General features: G+C 38.1%; 2 protein-coding genes across 3 annotated transcripts in view; one reads left to right on the top strand and one right to left on the bottom strand.

Moving 5' to 3' along the window:
• The window catches only part of snf8 (SNF8 subunit of ESCRT-II), a 9,299-nt gene extending 7,199 nt beyond the window's left edge, over positions 1-2,100 (top strand). Inside the window, exon 8 of the mRNA XM_047376681.1 lies at positions 721-2,100. Within this exon, the coding sequence (XP_047232637.1) occupies positions 721-858 (138 nt within the window). The 3' untranslated portion in view covers positions 859-2,100. The remainder of the gene's footprint in view (positions 1-720) is intronic.
• calcoco2 (calcium binding and coiled-coil domain 2) lies at positions 2,101-22,114 on the bottom strand. 2 transcript variants are annotated; one of them, XM_047376679.1, is made up of 15 exons: positions 21,994-22,114; positions 21,407-21,586; positions 20,447-20,549; positions 19,152-19,312; positions 17,879-18,004; positions 17,644-17,769; positions 17,463-17,567; positions 17,281-17,378; positions 16,601-16,670; positions 14,783-14,947; positions 14,492-14,680; positions 11,378-11,494; positions 11,130-11,304; positions 9,087-9,112; positions 2,101-3,776 (listed from the first exon to the last, which is right to left on the bottom strand). In XM_047376679.1, the coding sequence occupies exons 2-15, from the start codon at positions 21,578-21,580 to the stop codon at positions 3,612-3,614; spliced, it is 1,800 nt and encodes a 599-aa protein (XP_047232635.1). In that variant the 5' UTR covers positions 21,581-21,586; positions 21,994-22,114; the 3' UTR covers positions 2,101-3,611. The 2 variants fall into 2 exon arrangements, with proteins under 2 accessions (XP_047232635.1, XP_047232636.1); XM_047376680.1 differs by having other exon boundaries at positions 21,407-21,581; positions 21,994-22,085.

Raw genomic sequence — 22,114 nt, 5'->3', positions numbered from 1 at the left:
TTTCTTCCTAGTGTGCAGTTATTTGACAAGTTTGTTATTATTAGATTGCAAAATGTGAGGAACGCTTGATAATCACCAGGTGCTGTGTTCGTACCTTTGTTTAACCTTAAAAATACTTACATATGTTTGGAACTTTATTAGATCTGTATCTGATTTAGTAGTTGGCGGTTTATATTAAAACGTTTCAGTGTTCTAACCTAAAGAAGGGCTCCAGGAACTAATTGACTTTCTTTTAAAAGAGAAAGAACTACGTTTATTTTATTTTACCAGAAAAGCCCATTTAGATTGAAAATCTCTTTCGCAATGGTGTCCTGGTCCAGATAACACCAAAATAAAGTCATTTTAAAAAAACTTTTTGGAGCATGTAAGGACTTAATTTCAACATTTTCACATGCTGGTGTTATCTTTTTATTTATCTTTTTTTGTATTTTCTCATTAAATAGCTATATTTCATCTAACAGCTCAACTCCTGAGATTCATAGTGTCCTCATCCATACAAGCAGAACATATATGGCGACTGGAAATAAATGTACACACAGAATAAATCTAATAATTTAACTTTTAACACTGCAAACAAAAACAAAAAAACCATCAAACTATGTGCCAGGGATGAAATGTAGCAATAAAACGAGTTAAATATAAGTTACCCAAACAAACACGAAACCCCCGCAGGACCACTATGTTCTCATATTCTGCATGTCTGACTCCTCGTATTTCTAGGATCATTTGCTAAAAGAAGGCTTGGCTTGGCTGGACTCTCAAGCAGGCGGGGAGGCTCAGTACTGGCTGCCGGCGCTCTTCTCTGAGTTGACCTCTCGTGACGTCACGCCGGAGGAGGCCAATCAGATGACGCCTTAAGAAGATTTATGGATGGATTGTTATATCGTAACTGGTGGCAGCGTTCACTGACATGTTGCCTGAAAGGGCTGGTTCACCGCCTGGAGCCAATAGACCGGGTGAAGTCCCATAAGGATCACTGTGGAAGAGGGGGATTGTTTTCGTCCTTCTAGTACAGTGCATTGCAAAAGTATTCACATACCTTGAACTTTCTCAGTTTATTCACATTATGACCACAAACTTCACTGTATTGTTGTGGGATTTTATGTGACGGAGCAACACTAAGAAGTTGTGAAGTGGAAGAAAGATTATAAATGATTTTCAAATATGTTTACAAATAAAAATCTAGAAAGCGTGCCCTGCTTTTGTATTTGCGCTGCTGGCTCAATACCTTGGCTGGAACTACACCAGCAGCGCTTCAGGAGACTAAAATGTTTGCCCATTTCCTTGGCTCATGCTTAGACAGATGGGACGGAGAGTATCTCTGAAAAGCAATTTCAAAGTCTTTCTGAAGATTCTCAATTGGATTTAGTTCTGGACTTTGACTGGGCCATTCTAGCACATGGGTATGCTTTCATCTAAACCAGGGGTCTGCAACCTTTATGATACAAAGAGCCATTTTTGTAATAAATAAAAACATAATGCATGCTATTTTCAGCCATATGACTTGTGTGATTTTCTTTTTGGGGGGGGGACAGAACTGATAAAATAAGTTTTTCTCATCTTTCTATACGAAAACTAATTCATACACATTTTGGTTTAAGCTTTTAAGAGCCACTATAAATGCCCCAAACTGCCACATGTTGCAGACTCCTGATCGGCTCCGTGTCGTAGCTCTGGCTGTTCTGTTCAGGGTTAAGGATACAGTGAACCTTCACACTAGTCTCAAGTGTTATGCTTCATCCAACTGGTGTTCGTCCATGATTGCCCTGTAATTTAGCTTCATCCTTCCTCCCCATCAATTCGGACCAGATATCGCCTGCCCGCTGAATAAAACTATCCCCATGACATGATGCTGCCACTACCATGTTCCACCATTGGGGTGGTATGTTCAAGTAGAGGTGAGAAAATGTGGAAAGTTCAAGGGCGTTACGAATACTTTTGCAAGACAATTCTTTTTTTTTTTTGTCATGAAGTGTGATTGGATAAGAAATTTTAATCTTGGTGTGTTTTTTTGGTGGTCGGGGGAATTCTCAGTGCTAAACATGTAAATTAACATTTTCTTGCATAAAAAAATCTTTTAAAGAAAAACTTTTCACCAGATTTGTTGTATGAGCTTTTATTATGCAGCACAACCAACGTTCCAGTGAAATGCAGACTAGGATTTCCTTTACAATGTCAAAAGTATGAAGCTTTGCTTAAAATAACTTCTAAATGCTGCTTAAACAGCTATTTATAGACGGGTTTGGTAATGCTAAGCTGTAACCTTTTCTCCCATAGAGTTCCTCAGGTTTTTCAGCATGACATTGGTAAGACTCTGGCTGTTTTTTTTAACTGTATTTTTTTTCATGCAAGACAGAGGTCAAACAAGCACTTTAGGTTCTTAATGGCTCCACTGAATAACACATTTAGTTTCTATAGATAAACTTTAGTGATATTTAAGACAAAACAATGTACGTTTGGCCAACTTCTCTGTAAATTTCAGGTACTCCTAACCAGAAACACAACTCTTTTTGAGTCACTTCCAACAATTAGACAACAGTTTTTATACTGACTTTAATCACTGAAAGCAAATGTGTTAGTTTTACGGAGGTTTAACAGATATTTCAATCACTTTTACTTTTAAATTTAACAGATGTTCTAAATTCTTATGTAAAGTTATGTATCAGAACACCAACAGCTAGTTTTCTTCATGTGCTTCAATCATTTACATCTGAATTAGTAGTTGTAGGCTTGCCATCATCACAAGATAAGAAAAAAGAATGAAATACAATTATCTATATGATTGGTTAGATCAACAAATACCTTTTTAGTGCTGTGACATTGTTTTACATCACCGTCTGTGGTACATTGTTGGCAATGACTTCAAAAGAAAAAAATAACTTACTAAAATAAAAAACATTAAAACAAAACAAATATATGAACTGAGCCTTGGGTCTCAATGGGTTCAAAAATACAATAGAGTAGCTTTGAGTTATTTTTTTAATATAATAAATCTGAACTCCCACACACAAAATAATAATAATCCACCTATATCCTGCATACAAAAATAATCTGCTCATTATATTAGATATTACAATATGGATGAAGAAACAGAAAAACAGGGCCATATCAGCCAGTTGCTTTTCCTTTAAATCTTTCTGGGTTCTCTCTGTGGTTTTTAACTGTTTTAGTCATTACATGTATAATTATACATCTATGATTAGAAATGTATTACTTTGTATTTATTAAGATTACTTCTAGGGCATTTTCTGTGCATTTATGATTGATTTGTTTTCTCCATTTTATGTTTCTTATTTTCATTAAATTACTTATTTTATGTTCCACCAAAAAGTCTACAACTTCCCTCAAAGACACAAGTCATAAAATTAAAATAAAGTTCCACGGAAAGCAGAAATAAATGGCATAGGATGTCAAAATGGGAGGTAAATCATGGAGGAAATTCTATAGATATGTATATATATATATATATATATATATATATATATAAGATTTGTTTTGCTTATTATTTTTGCAGGTTTCAGGTCTTGACAATGGACGCTTTTGCAGTAAATCCCCCCTAAAGTCATTTTCCACCACTAAGACCCATTCAAAGCACACTCATGATGCAGCTCTCACAGCTCGTGGCCGTAGACGTGATCTTCAAACACGGACTGCTCCATGTTGTCGCAGATCATCGTGCAGAACGGACACACTCGGTGACTCTGTTCGTGCTGCTCCAGCTCCTGCTGGGTTATGCTGGGAAAGCTCTCCCGGCAGTGGCGACACATCAACAGCGGCTGCCAGCGGGGACAGAAATAAGGAGCGGATTATGTTTTAAGTACATTTTAAAAATAAACAGTAAATAGTCACTCATGTGGACATGGGATCATGTGAGCAGAGGGATGTTTCTCTTATTACTGTGTTTTGGAGGGGAGAGGGCTGGCTTGGAACTCTTCAGATTTAATTCTTCTTTACACTTATGAGTTAAAATGATTGTTTTTATATTTAACGTGTAATTTGAGACCCTTTTAAGACATTTTTTATATAGTCACTTTCAAATTAATGTATTTTATTCTACTTCCATAAACTTTGATCTTTTGTTTTAATGCATCAGAAATATATGCATTCTGCTTTTGCAATTTGTACCGTTTCCTTCATCTTCTCCAGGTCTAAATTGTGCATAATATCCCTTCTATTCTAAAAAAAAATTATTTTTTGGCATACAGTTAGAATATAGTGTGGTGAAAATGTCTCAAGCCATACCTCTTGGCATTTTCCTACCAAGCAGACATATTTTCTTGTAATCTTTAAAAGATGTCTTGAAGTTCTCAGTGCTTTTTAAAAGGTCTTTATAGTTCTTTATAGTTCAGAGCCTGGCCATTTTAGGTGAAATATTTAAGTCATTTAACTCTGACCTTAGAATCACTCAACGGATGAACAATTGTTGTGTCAACACAGAAAACCAAAGAATCAAGATTAAATATTGTATTTTGGGATTTTAATAACGGCAGTCTGTCACAAATACACAATTTGTCCGTTTCTTTGGTTGAATCAATGAAGAAATCCACAGATAACGCAGTTTGACAGACTGAAAATAGTATTTTATTACGAACAACTGGTTTTTCAAAAAGCCATTTAAACCTGGCATACAACAGAAGATCAATAAAAGGAGGATGTATTTCTCCGCTCCTTTTTTTGGCCTTTGCTTGATTTGTTTTTCTCCAGTTTCTAACTTTTAATTGCTGTTCATCTGCTGAATACAGTTTTTCTAAAGCCTAACATTTCTGCTTTTGTCGCTCACTTAACCAATTTCCAATTTTCGAACACACATTTTACAATATGCTGTCATGGTCAGGTACATGGATTGGGCAAAGAACGTACAAAAAGTCCAAAGAACTGCTGGTCAAGATCTTGAAAGAATATAAGAGAAATCTGGCTGCCTGCAAGTAATATAACAGTTACATTATCTCCTCATGGCCATCAGTGTCAATATTTTCAGCTTTTAATGTTTATTTTGAATTGTGCTTTTTTCCCCAGATTTTTTCAATGACTTTACAAGATTTGGTAAAATTCAAAATTACACATACAGGCTCAAATGTATATATACACCCCAAATTAAATTTATTTGAATGTCTTAGGAGGCAACAGAGAAATCACATACATTTTGTAGCCATCGACAAGCTTGAAACTGGCTGGATATCTGACCTCCTTGGTAGAATTGGTGAAAATCGTTTAACTTTGTAAGGCGAACTGTTGCCAAATTGCAACATGGCTTTTAGCTATACCAAAAACAAGCCTGCAAGTGTTTTTTTCTTGTAAGACCATATCAACATAGTCATTAGGTCTTATTGTTGGATGGACATTTTCCTCAATTACTTAAGTGGATATCTCAACACTGAGTAAAATCTCGACATGCTCAAACTTAGATTTTCAGTTTGTTTTGTCTTTGTTGTAGTTTTAACACTTTGGGTAAGGATGGTAGTCAAAATGGCACATGCACCTTGCGCAATACATGGGGACATAGCACTTCTCAAATGTTCTACTGGAAATATAATGAATTTGTTGAATTGCACTTTTTAAATGTTTTTTTTTTTATCGGTTTAGTGCAGATTTGAGTAATTCTTAATGAAAACATGATTTACTGTTGTGGTATTTCAAGGCCTTCCAGTAGCAGTATTTTGAACTTTGGCTGTAAAAATACACGCACAGCTGTTTTTCTGGGCTTTGTTTAACAAGGCAGATCTGAACTTGGGGAATGTTGGGTGATGTTGTAATGGAGCTTTCCTCCACGCTTTCAGACGGTCAGAACTATAAAATCTATGCTGTCAACTACTTCACCTCTGTCCCATTAGTAGTGCAGCTCCTTGACTGCGGATTACATTACATGGGAAGAGCCAGGAAAGCACGCTTACTCAACTGTGTCCTCAAAGATGAGTAGAGCTTAAAGAAAAAGGAAAGAGGAAGCTTTGATGTCATCTGTGCTGTGAGATGGTTTGACTACAGGGCAGTCACCCTTGTGTCATTCATTGCTGGCCCAGAACCTGTTACAAAGATTTAATGTTGGAACAAAGCCACCAAATCCTTCACAAACGTTGAGAGGCCTTACATTGTGGATGCCTACAATAAATACATGGGGGGTATGAATGTGTTAGACTTACAGGTCCTTCTCAAAATATTAGCATATTGTGATAAAGTTTATTATTTTCCATAATGTCATGATGAAAATTTAACATTCATATATTTTAGATTCATTGCACACTAACTGAAATATTTCAGGTCTTTTATTGTCTTAATACGGATGATTGTGGCATACAGCTCATGAAAACCCAAAATTCCTATCTCACAAAATTAGCATATTTCATCCGACCAATAAAAGAAAAGTGTTTTTAATACAAAAAACGTCAACCTTCAAATAATCATGTACAGTTATGCACTCAATACTTGGTCGGGAATCCTTTGGCAGAAATTACTGCTTCAATGCGGCGTGGCATGGAGGCAATCAACCTGTGGCACTGCTGAGGTCTTATGGAGGCCCAGGATGCTTCGATAGCAGCCTTTAGCTCATCCAGAGTGTTGGGTCTTGAGTCTCTCAACGTTCTCTTCACAATATCCCACAGATTCTCTATGGGGTTCAGGTCAGGAGAGTTAGCAGGCCAATTGAGCACAGTGATACCATGGTCAGTAAACCATTTACCAGTGGTTTTGGCACTGTGAGCAGGTGCCAGGTCGTGCTGAAAAATGAAATCTTCATCTCCATAAAGCTTTTCAGCAGATGGAAGCATGAAGTGCTCCAAAATCTCCTGATAGCTAGCTGCATTGACCCTGCCCTTGATAAAACACAGTGGACCAACACCAGCAGCTGACACGGCACCCCAGACCATCACTGACTGTGGGTACTTGACACTGGACTTCTGGCAATTTGACATTTCCTTCTCCCCAGTCTTCCTCCAGACTCTGGCACCTTGATTTCCGAATGACATGCAGAATTTGCTTTCATCTGAAAAAAGTACTTTGGACCACTGAGCAACAGTCCAGTGCTGCTTCTCTGTAGCCCAGGTCAGGCACTTCTGCCGCTGTTTCTGGTTCAAAAGTGGCTTGACCTGGGGAATGTGGCACCTGTAGCCCATTTCCTGCACACGCCTGTGCACGGTGGCTCTGGATGTTTCTACTCCAGACTCAGTCCACTGCTTCCGCAGGTCCCCCATGGTCTGGAATCGACCCTTCTCCACAATCTTCCTCAGGGTCCGGTCACCTCTTCTTGTTGTGCAGCGTTTTCTGCCACACTTTTTCCTTCCCACAGACTTCCCACTGAGGTGCCTTGATACAGCACTCTGGGAACAGCCTATTCGTTCAGAAATTTCTTTCTGTGTCTTACCCTCTTGCTTGAGGGTGTCAATAGTGGCCTTCTGGACAGCAGTCAGGTCGGCAGTCTTACCCATGATCGGGGTTTTGAGTGATGAACCAGGCTGGGAGTTTTAAAGGCCTCAGGAATCTTTTGCAGGTGTTTAGAGTTAACTCGTTGATTCAGATGATTAGGTTCATAGCTCGTTTAGAGACCCTTTTAATGATATGCTAATTTTGTGAGATAGGAATTTTGGGTTTTCATGAGCTGTATGCCAAAATCATCCGTATTAAGACAATAAAAGACCTGAAATATTTCAGTTAGTGTGCAATGAATCTAAAATATATGAATGTTAAATTTTCATCATGACATTATGGAAAATAATGAACTTTATCACAATATGCTAATATTTTGAGAAGGACCTGTACTTGCTGCCAAGTACAAGTTCAAAATGAAAGTGCACTACTGGTACATTTACATGTTCTGGCACACCATCATCCTAGCCGTAATCAACGCCTGGCGGGACTGCAAAGATTACAACATTCCCAAGAAAGAGATGCTGAACAGGAGAGGGTTTCAGGTGCAGCTAGCATCTTCTCTCATCCTGGTAAGAATCAATTTCTGTTTGCCTTTTTAAATATTTCACAGATTATAGAATTTGTAATCTATGTCTGACATTGTAATTGATATTTTTCTAATTTTTTTCCCGATAAAATCAGCTATCAAGACACCAAAGAGAGAGCAACCATCTTTAGGCAAAAGTATCACCCTGTATCACCAGTGACATCACGGAGCCCTTTGACATCCATGACAGTAATATCACAGAGACCTGTGACTGAACCACCAGTGGATGTGCGCAAGGACATGATCAAATATTTTCCTGTAAAAAACAAAGAGAGGACACCACAGACACATTAAGGCTACACCCATAGCCTCTGCAGGAAGTGTGGTGTCTACGCTTTTCAGTTTTCATTCCGGTTTTTTTCCCCCACAAAATTTTGATTCATAAAAGTATGACCGCTGTCTGATTATTACTAATGTTATTTACTGCTTTATAACCAATCCACAGTGCAAATGAACTCTTGATTTTTCAGTATATTTGTTTTGACAGTGTGAGTGAAAATACACATTTTCTGCTCTCAACCTGGCCCGCAATATTGCAACATCACTGTAAAGACCTTATTGAAACTATTGGACTATGCTTAAAAGTGAGGTCCGTCCCCAAACACCACTCAGCTGAAATGAAGTCTACCAGTTCAGCAAACGAGAGAGGACAAATATGCAGCCAAGATTATGCCAGGACCTCGATGATGGATAAAAAAGCATGTGGTTGGGTTGCAGCTCACCAAAGGACTTTTAACCTAATATTAGTAGGGATTTGCATATATATATATTTGTATGATTTTGACTCTGGATTATAGGAAATCAACAATGATTTCAAGCTTGTGCCCTCAATTTTACATTTTTAGATACAAAATGAATGTTTTATCATTATTCTACCCTGACATGGTTCAAATAAAACATTAAAAGCCTAAAATTAATATAACATTCATACTAGTGTTTGGATGTAAACTTCTGACTACAAATGTAGGAACTGTATCTCTGTTCAACTAACTTTATATATTTTATAGTAAAGACTGTGACCCGACTATCCTATTACCAAACTATCAGGTCCTGATAGTTATAACAAGTATTTCAACAATAAGAAATAAGAAATTGTTTCATAAGTTAATTCTGTTTTGCTGAAGGAAATTATTTTACTCACCTCCTCTTGTGGTACTAGCAAGCCATCTGTAAAAGAAATGGAATAAAGATTCTATGTTAAAAAATTATTTAAGTTGTCTTTTATTTTAATTTAAAGATTGTAAAAAGTGATACGATCAAAAAGTAAGTGAAGCACAAATTTCAAGGTATTTTATTGGGATATAAAGTAGGTCATAGTTGTGAAGGAGGCAGAAAATCATGGTTTTCAGCTTTTTTAAATTTTTTACAAGGAGAAATCTGAAAGGTGTGGAGTCCATTTGTATTTGGCCACAGCAAAAGTATTGTATGAAGGTGCCGTGATCTAATGAGACTCTCAGGCCAGCCTCATGAAGTCTGTTTCCGATGGTGTGGTCAGAGACATTCACGTTAGTGTCCCACTGGAGGTCTCTTTGTATGGCTCTGGCGATACTCATCCTGTACTTTCTTGCACAAAGGAGCAGATACTGGACCTGCTGATAACTGAAGTACCTCTGACAGCCCTGTCCAGCTCTCCTAGAGTAACGGTCTGTCTCCTCCATGTTCTTGAGACTGTGCTGGGAGACGCAGCAAACCTTCAGGCGATGGCATGAATTGATGTGCCATCCTGGTGAAGTTGGACTGCCTGTGAAGGGGGTCCCGGTATCGCCTCATGCTACCACCGACACTGAGGCTGGTCTTTTATTTTTGTTTAATTTTTATTTAACCAGGTAAGTTATCAAGAACAGATTCTTATTAACAATAACGACATGGTCAAATGCAAAACTGCTGAAAAGCAGTGAAAAAGATAAGGAGGGAGGAAATGTCTCTGGATTCCACCTGCAAAACCATTCCTGTTTTTCAGGTCGCCTCATTGTTGGCCTTTTAGCGCACCCTGTTCTTAATTTCATTAACACTAAAACAGCTGACACTGATTAACAACCCCCTTTACTACTTACCTGAACAGATCAATATCCCAGAAGTCTAACTGACTTTAAATTATACTCGGATTAAAAAGTTTTCTTTTTTATTTATTTTTGTGTATAGTTGCATGCTTCAATTTTTCCTGTCACTTGCCGGTATACCTGAATTTCCCCACCGAGGGACAAAAAAAAGGTATATTTCTATTCTCTTTGATTTCTATTCTACAGGTGAGTCATTTTCCTTCTACTTCATAACCATCTCTTGGTCTGCCATATAGAATCCCAATAAAATACCTGGAAGTCTGTGGTTGTAAAGTGACAGAAAATGGGAAAAGGTCAAAGGGATATGAACCCTTTTGCAAGGCACCATAGTTCATATTTTAATATAGAGTTCAGTTGTATCTCATTTACTTCTAAATTCAGATGTTTACATAAACAACTGATACACAGCTTAAATGTGTAAACTCTACCTTAATCACACACAGCACCAGCTGGGATTACAACACTGATTGAGAACGTTTTTTGGCAGTCTGAGAGTCTTTTCAGCCACAACAAGGTTGGCATAATGTATTGCGTCAAAAATAATATCAATCACTCTTTTTAGCCAAAAGTTGAAAAATAAAACAAGTGTGAGATCCATCGAAGCTGTACTGACAAATGAAAACATAACAACACATATAACATGTTGCATTTCATGACTCATAGAAACATTAACCGTTACAGACTGCACTCAGATAACAATATGCCTCCACGATGTCATAAAGGACAAAGTTTATACTTTAACTTCTGCACAAACCGACTGTATGGTCCTATATTATGGTAGTACCATTGCAGCTGTGAGCACAGTTCATGGAGATGAGAGCAGCAGTTAAAATTGTGGGATTGATCCCCTATGTAGGAGGTGCATATTTATCCTGTTAAGTGTGTGCATGTCCTCATCAGAAATTGGCTCCAAGCATCAGTAACCTGTGAGCCATCAGTGAGCCTCTAAAGAATTAAGTAGCATCTAATCTTTTTGCAAAAGAACTGAGAACAAACAACTGAAAATCTTTGGAAAGGAATATTTGTCTTGTGATTTGAGTGAGCTTCATACAACAACAAAAATATATTTGTTTCTGCTTTAACAACAGCAGGCAACCACCCCCATTTACTGGTACGTTCCTCACCTATGGTCTCGTATATGTTCTCAGGCTGACCCGGTCTGTCCTCCTGGTCACGGCTGGCTGGAGCGTCGACGCCTGCTACAGTGTTGTCTGGCTGCAAGTACAATTGCTCTTCAGCTGCAGGTGGGCCCATGTTTGTGTACACTGAGCGAAGCCTCTCAATGTCACCTTTGAGTTCCTGAAGAAATAAACGTAGTTCAGATATCTGAACTTACATAAAACACTCAGATTTTGTGCAGAGTTTTTGGTACCAGGTTTTCTTGGGTGACGTCATTTTTCTCCTGTTTGATCAGCATAATCTCTTGTTCTTTGGCTTGAATGGAGATTTCCTTATCTGCCAACATTTCATTCATGTCCCTGAGTTGCATCTGAGAATGTACCAGAAGGGAAGCATGACTATTATTATACAACACGAAAACCGTGGACATTCTGTCAATTACAGTCAGTTTAAAAGTCAAGTCTCTTACGATTAAAATAGACATCGTCACATCCAATGCATGCCATATACTCAGCCTAAAACGAAGAATTGCTGTAGGTTATGAATCTTAATCATTATCTTTTAGTCTAACGTCTTAAGGTTACTTAAGGGACAATTTTCAAATTCTGTTTAACTTCTGTCCATGGTTTTTTTTCAGGACTAACAGTTCTTCTTTTGTTCTCTACTTTCAGGCACAATATGCTGTCATGATCAGATACAATAACTGGCCTGAAAATGTGTGTAAAAGCAGTCAAAGTAAAGCAAAAACACTTTGAAAGGCCTTCAGAAATCCTGGGGAACTCATAATCTAGCCCACCTAAAATAGAAAAACCTTTGTAACTTTTGTACTATTAACAAACTATTTATGACAGGAAGAAGGATGTCGGCCCAAAGAAAAGGTACACAGTCTTAGCAAACTGTAGAATCATAACTACTGTAAAACTATGAATGACCTAGGTGAACTTCAAGTAAACCAGAGAGGGGCAATGTTCACACGCCTGCAACAATCTATATGAAGTGCTGACCAAAGTGCTTTACAACTTGTAGAATATCAAAAGACATAAAATAAAATTAGTCAGGTTTAAAAGCCAGTTAATAAAAATGGTTTGTTAAAGGAGTTTTAAGAATATCTAACGTAGGAGCGGTACTAATGTCCGGAGCAGCTACTGCAAAATCCCGATCTTTATGTTTCCACCTGGATCTAGGAACAAGATGTTGTTCAGCAGACCTTAGTGATCTAGCTGGAGTGTGTGTAGCTTAAACATCACTGAGAGAATAGGTGCAAGACCTTTTAAAAATATAAAGACAAACAAAAAAATCTTAAATTTCTTTTAAAACACACAGGCAGACAGTTAAAAGAAGCCAGTAGGGGAGTAATGTATGGGTATGCCAGTTAACTGCAGTCAGTCTGTGACACCAACATAAAGACAACTGCAATAGTCCATGCAGGATGGAATTAAGGCATCAAAAAGACCAGAGTCATCATGTCTTATCCTATGACCCTGATCTGAGTGTGATGCTTGAAAAGTCTTGCCTGAATGTCCCATTTCAAGGGTGTCCAACTCCATTCCCAAGTGTTGGTGTCTGAATGTCTTAGATGTGTCCCTGCTCAAACCGATCCGAAACAAACAGCTGAATACCTCCTCAGCATTTCATGAAGATCCATTCATTTCAATCAGGTCTGTTGAGCCAGGGAAACATCAAAAGGACATCGGTCCTTGAGGACTTAGTTTGGACACCACTCTCTTATATGAATGATTTTAATGCGTGGTTGAATAGTGAACTTTAACTACTGAATAATGTCTGTAATTCTGAAATGTAACTGTCCTTTTATCAGGACAATGATTACATGTTTGAAATATTAAATGTGAAATGTAGATGTATGTCATTTTATTTAGCAGGACTGACTGTTTAAAGTATTGGTCTCTTCTTTAGTCTGCAGAATGTGGTTTTAAAAAAAATTTAAGCCAAATTATGTAAAATTTCTGGCAAAATTTTGCTTTGCTCTTCCTTCGCATGAACCAGTCCTGATTCCAAAGTGAGGAACTGCCAAGATATTTAACGAACTGAATTAGTGCCAACATCTTTCCAGTCTCTGAGTGACCCTCCTCGTCAGTCGAGCTGAGAAACAGGGCTGTAGGAACCGCAAGAATAGAAATCCAAGCGGGTTCTGTGAGTGAGCCAACACAAGCCTATTCCAGACCACAGCAAGGCGTTTCATTTTCTCTTTAGTGGCGTTTCCGGTGTGAGAAGCTGATGAAGCACAGGAGGTGCAGAAATATTTAATTCCACATCTTTTTTTCCCATCCTCTCTTTAAAATGAATGTTTGGTATTATAACTTAGAACACAAAACCATAAAGCGTCGTTTTTAAGCTCCTGAGAAGCTGATAAACTTTTCTTTTTAAAAAAAGGCCCTGTTTACATGACAGTGATCCATTTCTAAACAGGATTTTTTTTCTGTTTCTGTTAACACATCTACATGACAAGGTTTTGATTACAATCTCCGTTCTCATGGCAACAGTAGAGACGTGAAGATGGCGTAATTCTCCCACCACACCACTAGTTTGGGGTATGTTCTTTGAAACTCAACAACATGCGCAAAGACTTCCTGCTTACAAAACGGGGAAGAAAATGAGCGCGTTGTTGGAGAGCGGTCGTTAGATTCAAAAGAGTCAGCAGCACAAGTAAGTACTCTGCAATCCGGCATTGTTATTGTTGTATCTTCATCTTCTGTGGGTTTAAACAGGTTGGCAGTTGTTATGCAGTGCGCATACTTTGCATGAGCCAGGGCTTACCCATTAGAAAACGAAACTATTTCCCATCTACACGACAACAGAGGATGGGACATTTTCAAACCATTTCACTCTGGAACCCGTTCTCAAATTGTGCCATTTTCAGAGAAAACGTGTGCCACTGTCGAACAGTAGACTACACTTTTCCATTTTCACCAGAAAACGCTGGCGTGTAAACAGGGCCTTAAAGTTTTTAAATCAGCTTAGAAAATATTCTGAATGTTTAATTTCTTATTCAGACAGTTATCCTCTTGGCTTAGGATTAACGGATCGTTGTCTTGTTAACAGGGCCTTAGTTTCTAGAGTAGAATTAACTTCTTTGTATTATCTTGGTTTGTTTTTGTGTTTCTTTATATTTAGTTAAGTCGTTAAGAAATAGACATTAGTGTGGTTAATAATAAAATTAAACCTTGATTGGCAGTGGGGTTTCTTCTAATCCTTACGGTCATTATTTATTTATTTATTTGAGGCTAAATACATCTTAATCTAAGAAAGATACCGAATCTCCTTGCCTCTCTAAATGGGAAAGTAAAGAATTCCTTTTTTAGATTATCTGTAATGTAAGAAACCCAAATTGAATTTAGCCAAAACGTACCTCATATTTGCTGTTTGTGCGCTGCTCCTTCTCACAGGTTTTGGCCAAATTCTTCAGATGCTCCTTGACATCTTGCAGCTCACTTTCCGAATACTCAGCTTGTCTTTTGATGGTCCTCATCGCCTCCATCTCAGCCTCCAGCTTCGCCTGTGCATCTTGCAGCTCCTTGGAGAGAGTCTGACACTGCACCTGAAGAGGACGCTTCCTTAAGCCTTGTGACTTGTACTTGAAATCTGTTCAGCAGTATTTTGAAGAGTAATTCAGCTTCCTTGTTTAGAAAGAAAATTGTACCCTGAGGTCATCCTGTGGAGTCTTCTGCAAGTCTTGTTGTGCAAGTCTCCTACACAACTCCTGGTTCTTCCTTGTCATTTCATCCATGTTGCCTTTGAGGCTTTGCAGCCTTTGCAGTTCTACAGAAAGTCGTTGATTCTCTTTGTTGGTGCTCTGAAGATCAACCTGCCAATGATAAAGCACACATTTCAAAATGCTTGACAATGTGATACCTTCCAGTTGGATGGCACTTAACATATAGCCAAAGCTGGCCCAGTCAAAGTACAGACCGAAATCCAATTGAGTGTCATCTGCTACAATTGGAAAATCAACCGTTTTAACGAATGGTGGAACACTAACCTTAATTTGACAGATAAACACTCTTACACAAAATAAACACAAACTCTGTCTCTTTATCTATGTGAAAATATATGAAACCAATAGTCCCCTATTACAATCAAACTATTCTGGTCACCTAATGAAGCACTAAAGCATAAATTAACAATCAAAATAATAAGGATGTGCACTGAGTAAAGAGGGAGGCCAAACCAACAGTTTATGGACTGAGTGGGAATGGATCAAAGCTTCGGATTGACTTGGAATATCAGGACAAAATTAATGAACAGCGGAGAGTTTATCCAGATGCTCGCTGCCTTCGGGAGCGGCTTAGCTCTTTACCTGCTAACATCTGAGAGCGAGCTGCTCCAGCACAGACATAAAACCCCAAGACGGATACTCAGTGGAAAAACACAAAGGGCCATAAATGGTGAGACAATGAGATGATCAGATATCACCACCAGGCTCAGACGGCAGCTTCAGTCTGCTTCGAATGAAACTTTAAATAGTCCAACTTTAATTCCTGGCTGATTGGGGATCAGCAGGACAAAGACACAGCGAACACAGTGACATCCAAACTTGCCGAGCGCAGCCGCATTATAGTCCAACAGTATTAAAACAGCACTCAGAACGGTTCAGCATAAACGTCAAACATATATTGCATGCAACAAGTTAATACATTGGATTAACTAGTGGTGGTCCTAGATCCCCTTAATCTACACCTCACCCTGCCCAGTCTAGAGAACAAAAATGTCAAAAATAGGAAACAAAAATGAGTTTACTTGGTAGTATTCCTCTGGGGGAAGGGGTGTAGGCAAGCGGGCTTCCTTCTAGGAAGGGATAAAGTTATGAGTGGCAAGTGTTGCGCGTCCGCAAACACTCTGAACGGTCACCTTCTCCTCCTTCGTCCAAAACGCGTAAAATATAATGAGCTGTTGATAGTCGACTGGAACAAACAAGGAGAAAATCTGTCTCCTTGGGGAACCCTCTGTGGGGTTTTCACCTTCGCCGGGTTAGCGGCGGAACGGTCTTCGATTAGGGTGGCAGCTCAGCGTTCGCTTCAGCGGGTTTTTATAAACTGCGACGCATGCTGAGCGGTGTAGTAGTTCCTTAGGCTCACAAAATGGATGACGACCCAACAATTCTGAAAACCATGTATTAATTTCCTTTCACTTCACAACTGTGCACTTCTTTGTTTTGGTCTGTCACATAAAAATAACAATAAAAAACATTGAGGTTTGTGGTTTTTATGCAACAAAATGTGAAAATGTTCATGGGGAATAAAGCTTTCTGGCTTATTCCTTCCGGATCTTTTTGAGCTTTAATACCAGTTTATGCTCCTTGGAACTGGTGAATCTGGTCCCACATATCCTCATTCAAACAATCCTTTGCTTTGAGTTTACAGTGGGAATAAAATCGCCATTTGTTTTAAATTCACAAACAGAAACAAATAGAACAACTTTAGGTTTTTCGTTTAAATCATTGCAGTTTAAAATAGTTTACCTGCAGAAGCTGGAAGCTGTCCAATGTTTTTGACAACTCCCGTTCTGCTTCTCTGAGTTTAGCTTTCAGCCTGAAACACAAAACACAGAACTTTAAGGAGGAGTACAAACAAGTAGAGGAAGACGTGTAACAATCTTATATGCCAACAAATCAGTTTGGTCATGTGACAATGAGGTTTGATTATCACTAGATGTTTGATGATCATAAAAAATATGGGCATGCTAATTATGGCCGAGCTAATCAGGGCACCTAATAACACATTTTCTGATTTGGACTGACTACCACAGACAGCGGACTTTAACTCAATTTGAAATCCTTGGGATCTGCTGGAGATAACTTTTTGACTCTTAAATCAATGATGCAAAATGTCCTTAAAATATCACAAAACACCTAACAGAAAGAAATGTTGTGGTGCTGTAAAAGTTGATCAAAATGATAAAACAGTGACTTTTTGTTTTTGAAGAAACCCCTGAGGCCCTCACAGAGCAGCTAGATTTATGCTGAGATTAAATTATACAATTTCTTTATAATATCCTTAAACTAATTGGAGGCAATTAGTTAAAACGCATTGTATTTATCAGAGTAAAGGTGCTGAATACAACATACACACCACACCTAAAAGAAAGCTTTTTTTGTTGATTTGTTTTCAAAAAGAAAAAGACAAAAAGTGCACGCTTTACTTGGCAATCTCATCGCTTTGTGCCTCGATCTTCCCTTTCAGTTCCTCGCGATCTTCTTTCATCTGATTGATCTTCATCACAGCGCGATCATATTTCTCCTGAAGAAATACAGATACAAATGGGCATAGGAAGTGGCTGGTGAACGTTCTAGCTCCTATAATGGCAAAGTGAAACCATGTTACCACAGTACTTCTTGATGACATAAAGCTTTGACTCGCTTCTTCCTGCTCTGTAGAGTTTTGTTTCTGTATTTCCATCTGCTTGGTCCTCTGGATCAAAATCTCCTCCTAGCAAACAGCAGCAGGAAAGATAGATTTTATCCTGATAATTCAGTTTAGGTGTCACCATAAACTGAAGACAAACCTTTAAATGGTCGTTCTCCTTCATCTGCAGCTGCAACGTGTGCTTGAGCTTTTCATTGTGTTCCCTCATCTGGTCCATTTCTTTGACCAGTTGAGCCTTTTCTGCCTCTCTCTGCTCATTCTGCTCCTGAACAAATCAGACTCTGTGTCAACTTATCAAAGTTCATTTTAAAGTTTAATGACCTACTCTGTTGCACAATGAACAAACGTTACAGCAAACAAACTGCTGGGCGTACCTTAAAGCTGTCGATATCCTTCTGATTCATCTGAAGAGCCCTTTTTAAGGTTTCGTTTTCTGCTCTCATCAGATCCAGCTGTTTCTGTAGCTCTGCTTTCTCACGTTGACTCTGTTCAACTTGCTCCTGAGGTTAAAAACAAGTTGCATAAATCTACATTTTTGCAAGCTGGAACAGAAATCATCAATCATGTTGAAGTCAGATTAAAAAGAGGTAAAGCAGAAGTAACAGTCATGCATTATGTAGAACGACTCTTTTATAACAGGGATTTAAATCTTAACTTACTGCAGTAACATGTGAACATGAAGTAAAGTGCTCTTTAGTCACTTTGTTAACAGCAGCCTGTTTGTTCTTATATCTTACGTAAAAGCTACGAAAGCTTAATGCTTCTTTTATGCCCCACTTGTCATTATTTTTAAGCAGACACTGCACATTTCGCTTTCATGGTCAGATAGAAGGACTGAGCTGGAACTGGGTTAAAAAAGCAACCAAAATCCATAGAAGAACCTTGAAAGAGCTTCAAAGAACCTAAAAATGATCCAGACCCCTTATTATTGAAGATTATTAAAAAGTTTGGCTTATTGACACAGAAATTAGAGGTACAGTAAGAAATTTTAATCTGCAGCTTAGTTTGGCCAACTAGAAAATGTAAACGAATAGCTCTAAAAACCTTGTAGAAAGAAAATAGGATTTTAATAACTTAGGAGGACGATAGTAATTTAGTAAATAACATAATAAGATTGACTCTGCTGTGGTTAATTTTTCTAAAAAAAGATTTTGAAATAAGTGTTTTAAATACAACATCTGTTCTTTTATTGTTGTGTAAACAGGATCCATAAAAATGGAAACAATGACTTTATCACTAATGTAGGCCCCTAAAAATATATATAATGGGACCTACAAGCACCACAGGTGACACATACATGCTGACTTTCTTGTCCTCATGTTTATTTACATAAATCCGTAGTAGTACAGCTTTATGGAAATGACCGGCAGTGTGAGTGCAGAACCTGCAGGGAGTTTCTGTACAAATGTCACTGCTCAGATGATCTCATACTGCAAAAGACAGCTCCTTTTATAACCATTTGGAAAGTATGATTTGCTCTTATTGTAGTTGTGAGAGTAGGGCAAGGTACTTCAGTGTCCTAAAAATGAAATAGAAAAACTAAGGTAATTTTTAAATTGTTTATTTATATGCAGGTTTGGTTATTTCCAGCAGTTAAATGAACCAGGTTTAATACTCAACCCATGTGTTTGTATTTGCATGTGGTACCTGTGTCGTGATAACCAGCAGGTCATCATCCGCGATGCTCTCTGTGTTTTGTTCTGATGGATTCTTGAAACAGAAAGGAGTGCTGGCTCCTCGCACCTGCCCGGTGTTGTCAATGTAGCAGAACTGGTAGAACTCGGCCTCGTCTTTAGGCAGGTAGTACTCTGGTGGAAGAAGGACAGAGCAAAGAGTTGGATGCAAGATCCTAACCTTGTTACAGTTGTGTTGTTACTTAAGGTTATTTCTATTCAGTCAGTAAAAACAGAAATATTTAGCGACAGATTTTTGTGTTATAAGAAACTGATAACTACACATGAAAGCTTAGATCAGATATTTCTGACACTATGTATGAGTAAGAGTAGTGAATACTGCAGCACCATGCCTTAAATTGGTCGTCTTCGAGTTGGAAGATTAGGTCATAAACCCACCTCTATTGCATCTCCAAGCCCTGATTTGGGATGGGCATAGATTTGACAAATTTATCAAGTGAATGATTTTTCTTAAATGGAAAAATCTTTTTTCTATCCTTTGCTGCAGACACTGCTACTACCCAGTTGCAGTAGCGCACCTCTGTGTTCTCCAACCTATGATGCATTTTCTAGGCAAGGATGCAAGACAATTATCAGACAAAAAAAACCACCTGCCATTGTAGTTTTATTCAGAAAAAAATATATATGGATAATTAGATTTTTTTTATAAGGAGTTTATTTTATACCAAAAATTTAAAAGTAGCTCTAATCCTAAGTCATACAATTGTAGCCCGTATGTCCCATTCAGATCAATTTAGTCCAAGTTCAAATAAGTATTGTATCAGCAAAATAAAGTAAAACAGGAAAGTTTTTTAAACTGCTTTACAGAAAATATGTATATTAAAAGACAAAATACATTAAAAACAAGAAACATATTAAGCTTTATCTACTACAAATAAAGATTGGCTCTCATCCACTGGGACCCTAATCCTAACCCCCTTATTTGGAATCCTTGTAAACTGGATAAACTTAAAAAAATATATGAATAAGAATGATACTAACAATACCTTTTAAGACAAATAAAAGAAATAACTCTATATCTCTATCGTTAAACTATTATTAGTAAGTACCGAAGTAAATCTCTCTTGAACATAAATCCGATAGATATAAAACAGGATTAAACATAATCTGTCCTCATGCTACATCAACTTGGAAAAACAGATTTCAAGATTATTGGCGCTCACAAGGTGTACACTTGATACACAAAGAGGAGTGTACATGACAAACAAAAAATAAACTCGTTCACCTCAGAGAGAAAGTGAAACTTGCCTTTAAACACAGCTTGTCTTGTCTCAGTCTGTGGTCCCTGGGCGTTATGAATTGCTTCCACCCACACAAACGTGTGATACTCCTTTGTCGAGCTCCACCCCACCTTTTCAAAAATATATAAAGTATGGGTTTCCACCTCAGGATTTTACAAAATACAACGTTTTTGAAATAAAAACAAAGCTGATTTGCTAGCATTAAAAAACATTATGGTGGATGAGCAGCTTTTTGCTAGAATTCTGATGGTCTGGAGTTTTGTTTGAGTTGAAGGAGTTTAACCTTATGTGTTTAGGCCAGAGTTTGACTCTAATGACCCAAAACCCTGATCAATACGGCCATGGATGATGAAGCTGAAACAAACAGCAATACAAATGACTGATTTTTCAAATTAATAGTCGTGTGTATTAGCCACAGAATACTGTGTTTATAATGATTACGCACAGTATTCTGCTTCTATCGTCTCAAAGGGGTAGTGGGTGATGCAGCAGCTCGGCAGGAAGCATCATTAGGACTTGATAATCTTAATGGAAAACACCTAGCAGACCATATGATTTTTCTGGCCATTTTCCCAAAAATGACTGCTGAACATCTTTGATAGTGAAATCTGGTCATTCCAAGTCTTCTCTTGTCCTCTTCACAAACCACTTCCAAGTCTTTTTATTGATGCAATACTCCTGAAAACCATTCACTGTTCTCACATATGTGCAAAAGTTCAGCTGCAGCTGTACAGAAAACAAATAAACACGTTTGAAGGAGGAATTTGATTACATGCGAATGAGAACAAGTGAATGTTGTTAAAAGAACCAATCAGTTGCCTACTACCTTATGTGATGTAACCAGAGGGATTTGCATATATAAGTGATAATCTGTACCCTAAAAGAGCTTAATTGAATATGTAGAAACATCTGGCTAATCATTTTTATTTATTATGACCACAAAGAAGAAGTAAGTGAAGTGGCCCACCTTGAAGATCCCCACCCAGTCCCTGGGATGTGGCTGGAAGGCAGCATTTAGGGTAAAGCGGCAGTTGATAGGGCTGGAAGGCGGGTATACGTGCGGGATGTTGATGAACACCACCTGAGAAAAGGTGCGAGCTGGTGGGTCAGTCGTTGCTGCTGCCTCTGGGAGGGTCTCCATGCTGAACTACCGTCGTACAAGAAAAACATACGACATTTCATGAGTTTAATTACATGAAATAGGCGGCACAGGTCGGCCACCCTAACGTCAGAAAGGTGCTCCTCTATGTTTCCAGCCTACATTCTTCCTGCCATTGTTTATTCGGCTTAATACGCATTTAAATTTTTTGCTTTCGGTTGTTCCCAAACTGCTTTACAAGAAACTAAAGCAATCTCAAATCATTTAGAAATCATATAGATGAGTCAGCTAAAGGAATTATAAGAAACGAAAACAACTTTTTAAAACCGAAAGTAAAGCAGTATTTTAGGGCGCACCGCATACATATTTTGTTCAAACTGAACTTAAGCACCTGCTTGTTTAAAAAAAAAACAGTGAGTTTGGAGAAAACTTTAAAATAAAGCCATTAAACTTACATTTGCTGTCAGTTGACCCCGTCCCGATATTCACCGTCTGCTTCACTCAGAACCAACGAGTGATGCATTTACGTACACCTCGGATCTTTGTACTGCCACTGCCTGTAAAAATGATGACACG

This window comes from Girardinichthys multiradiatus, chromosome 10 (genome assembly GCF_021462225.1).
Source record: "Girardinichthys multiradiatus isolate DD_20200921_A chromosome 10, DD_fGirMul_XY1, whole genome shotgun sequence".
Lineage (NCBI taxonomy): Eukaryota > Metazoa > Chordata > Actinopteri > Cyprinodontiformes > Goodeidae > Girardinichthys > Girardinichthys multiradiatus.
Note: the sequence above shows the minus strand (reverse complement) of the source record. Positions and strands in the feature narration are given on the sequence as shown.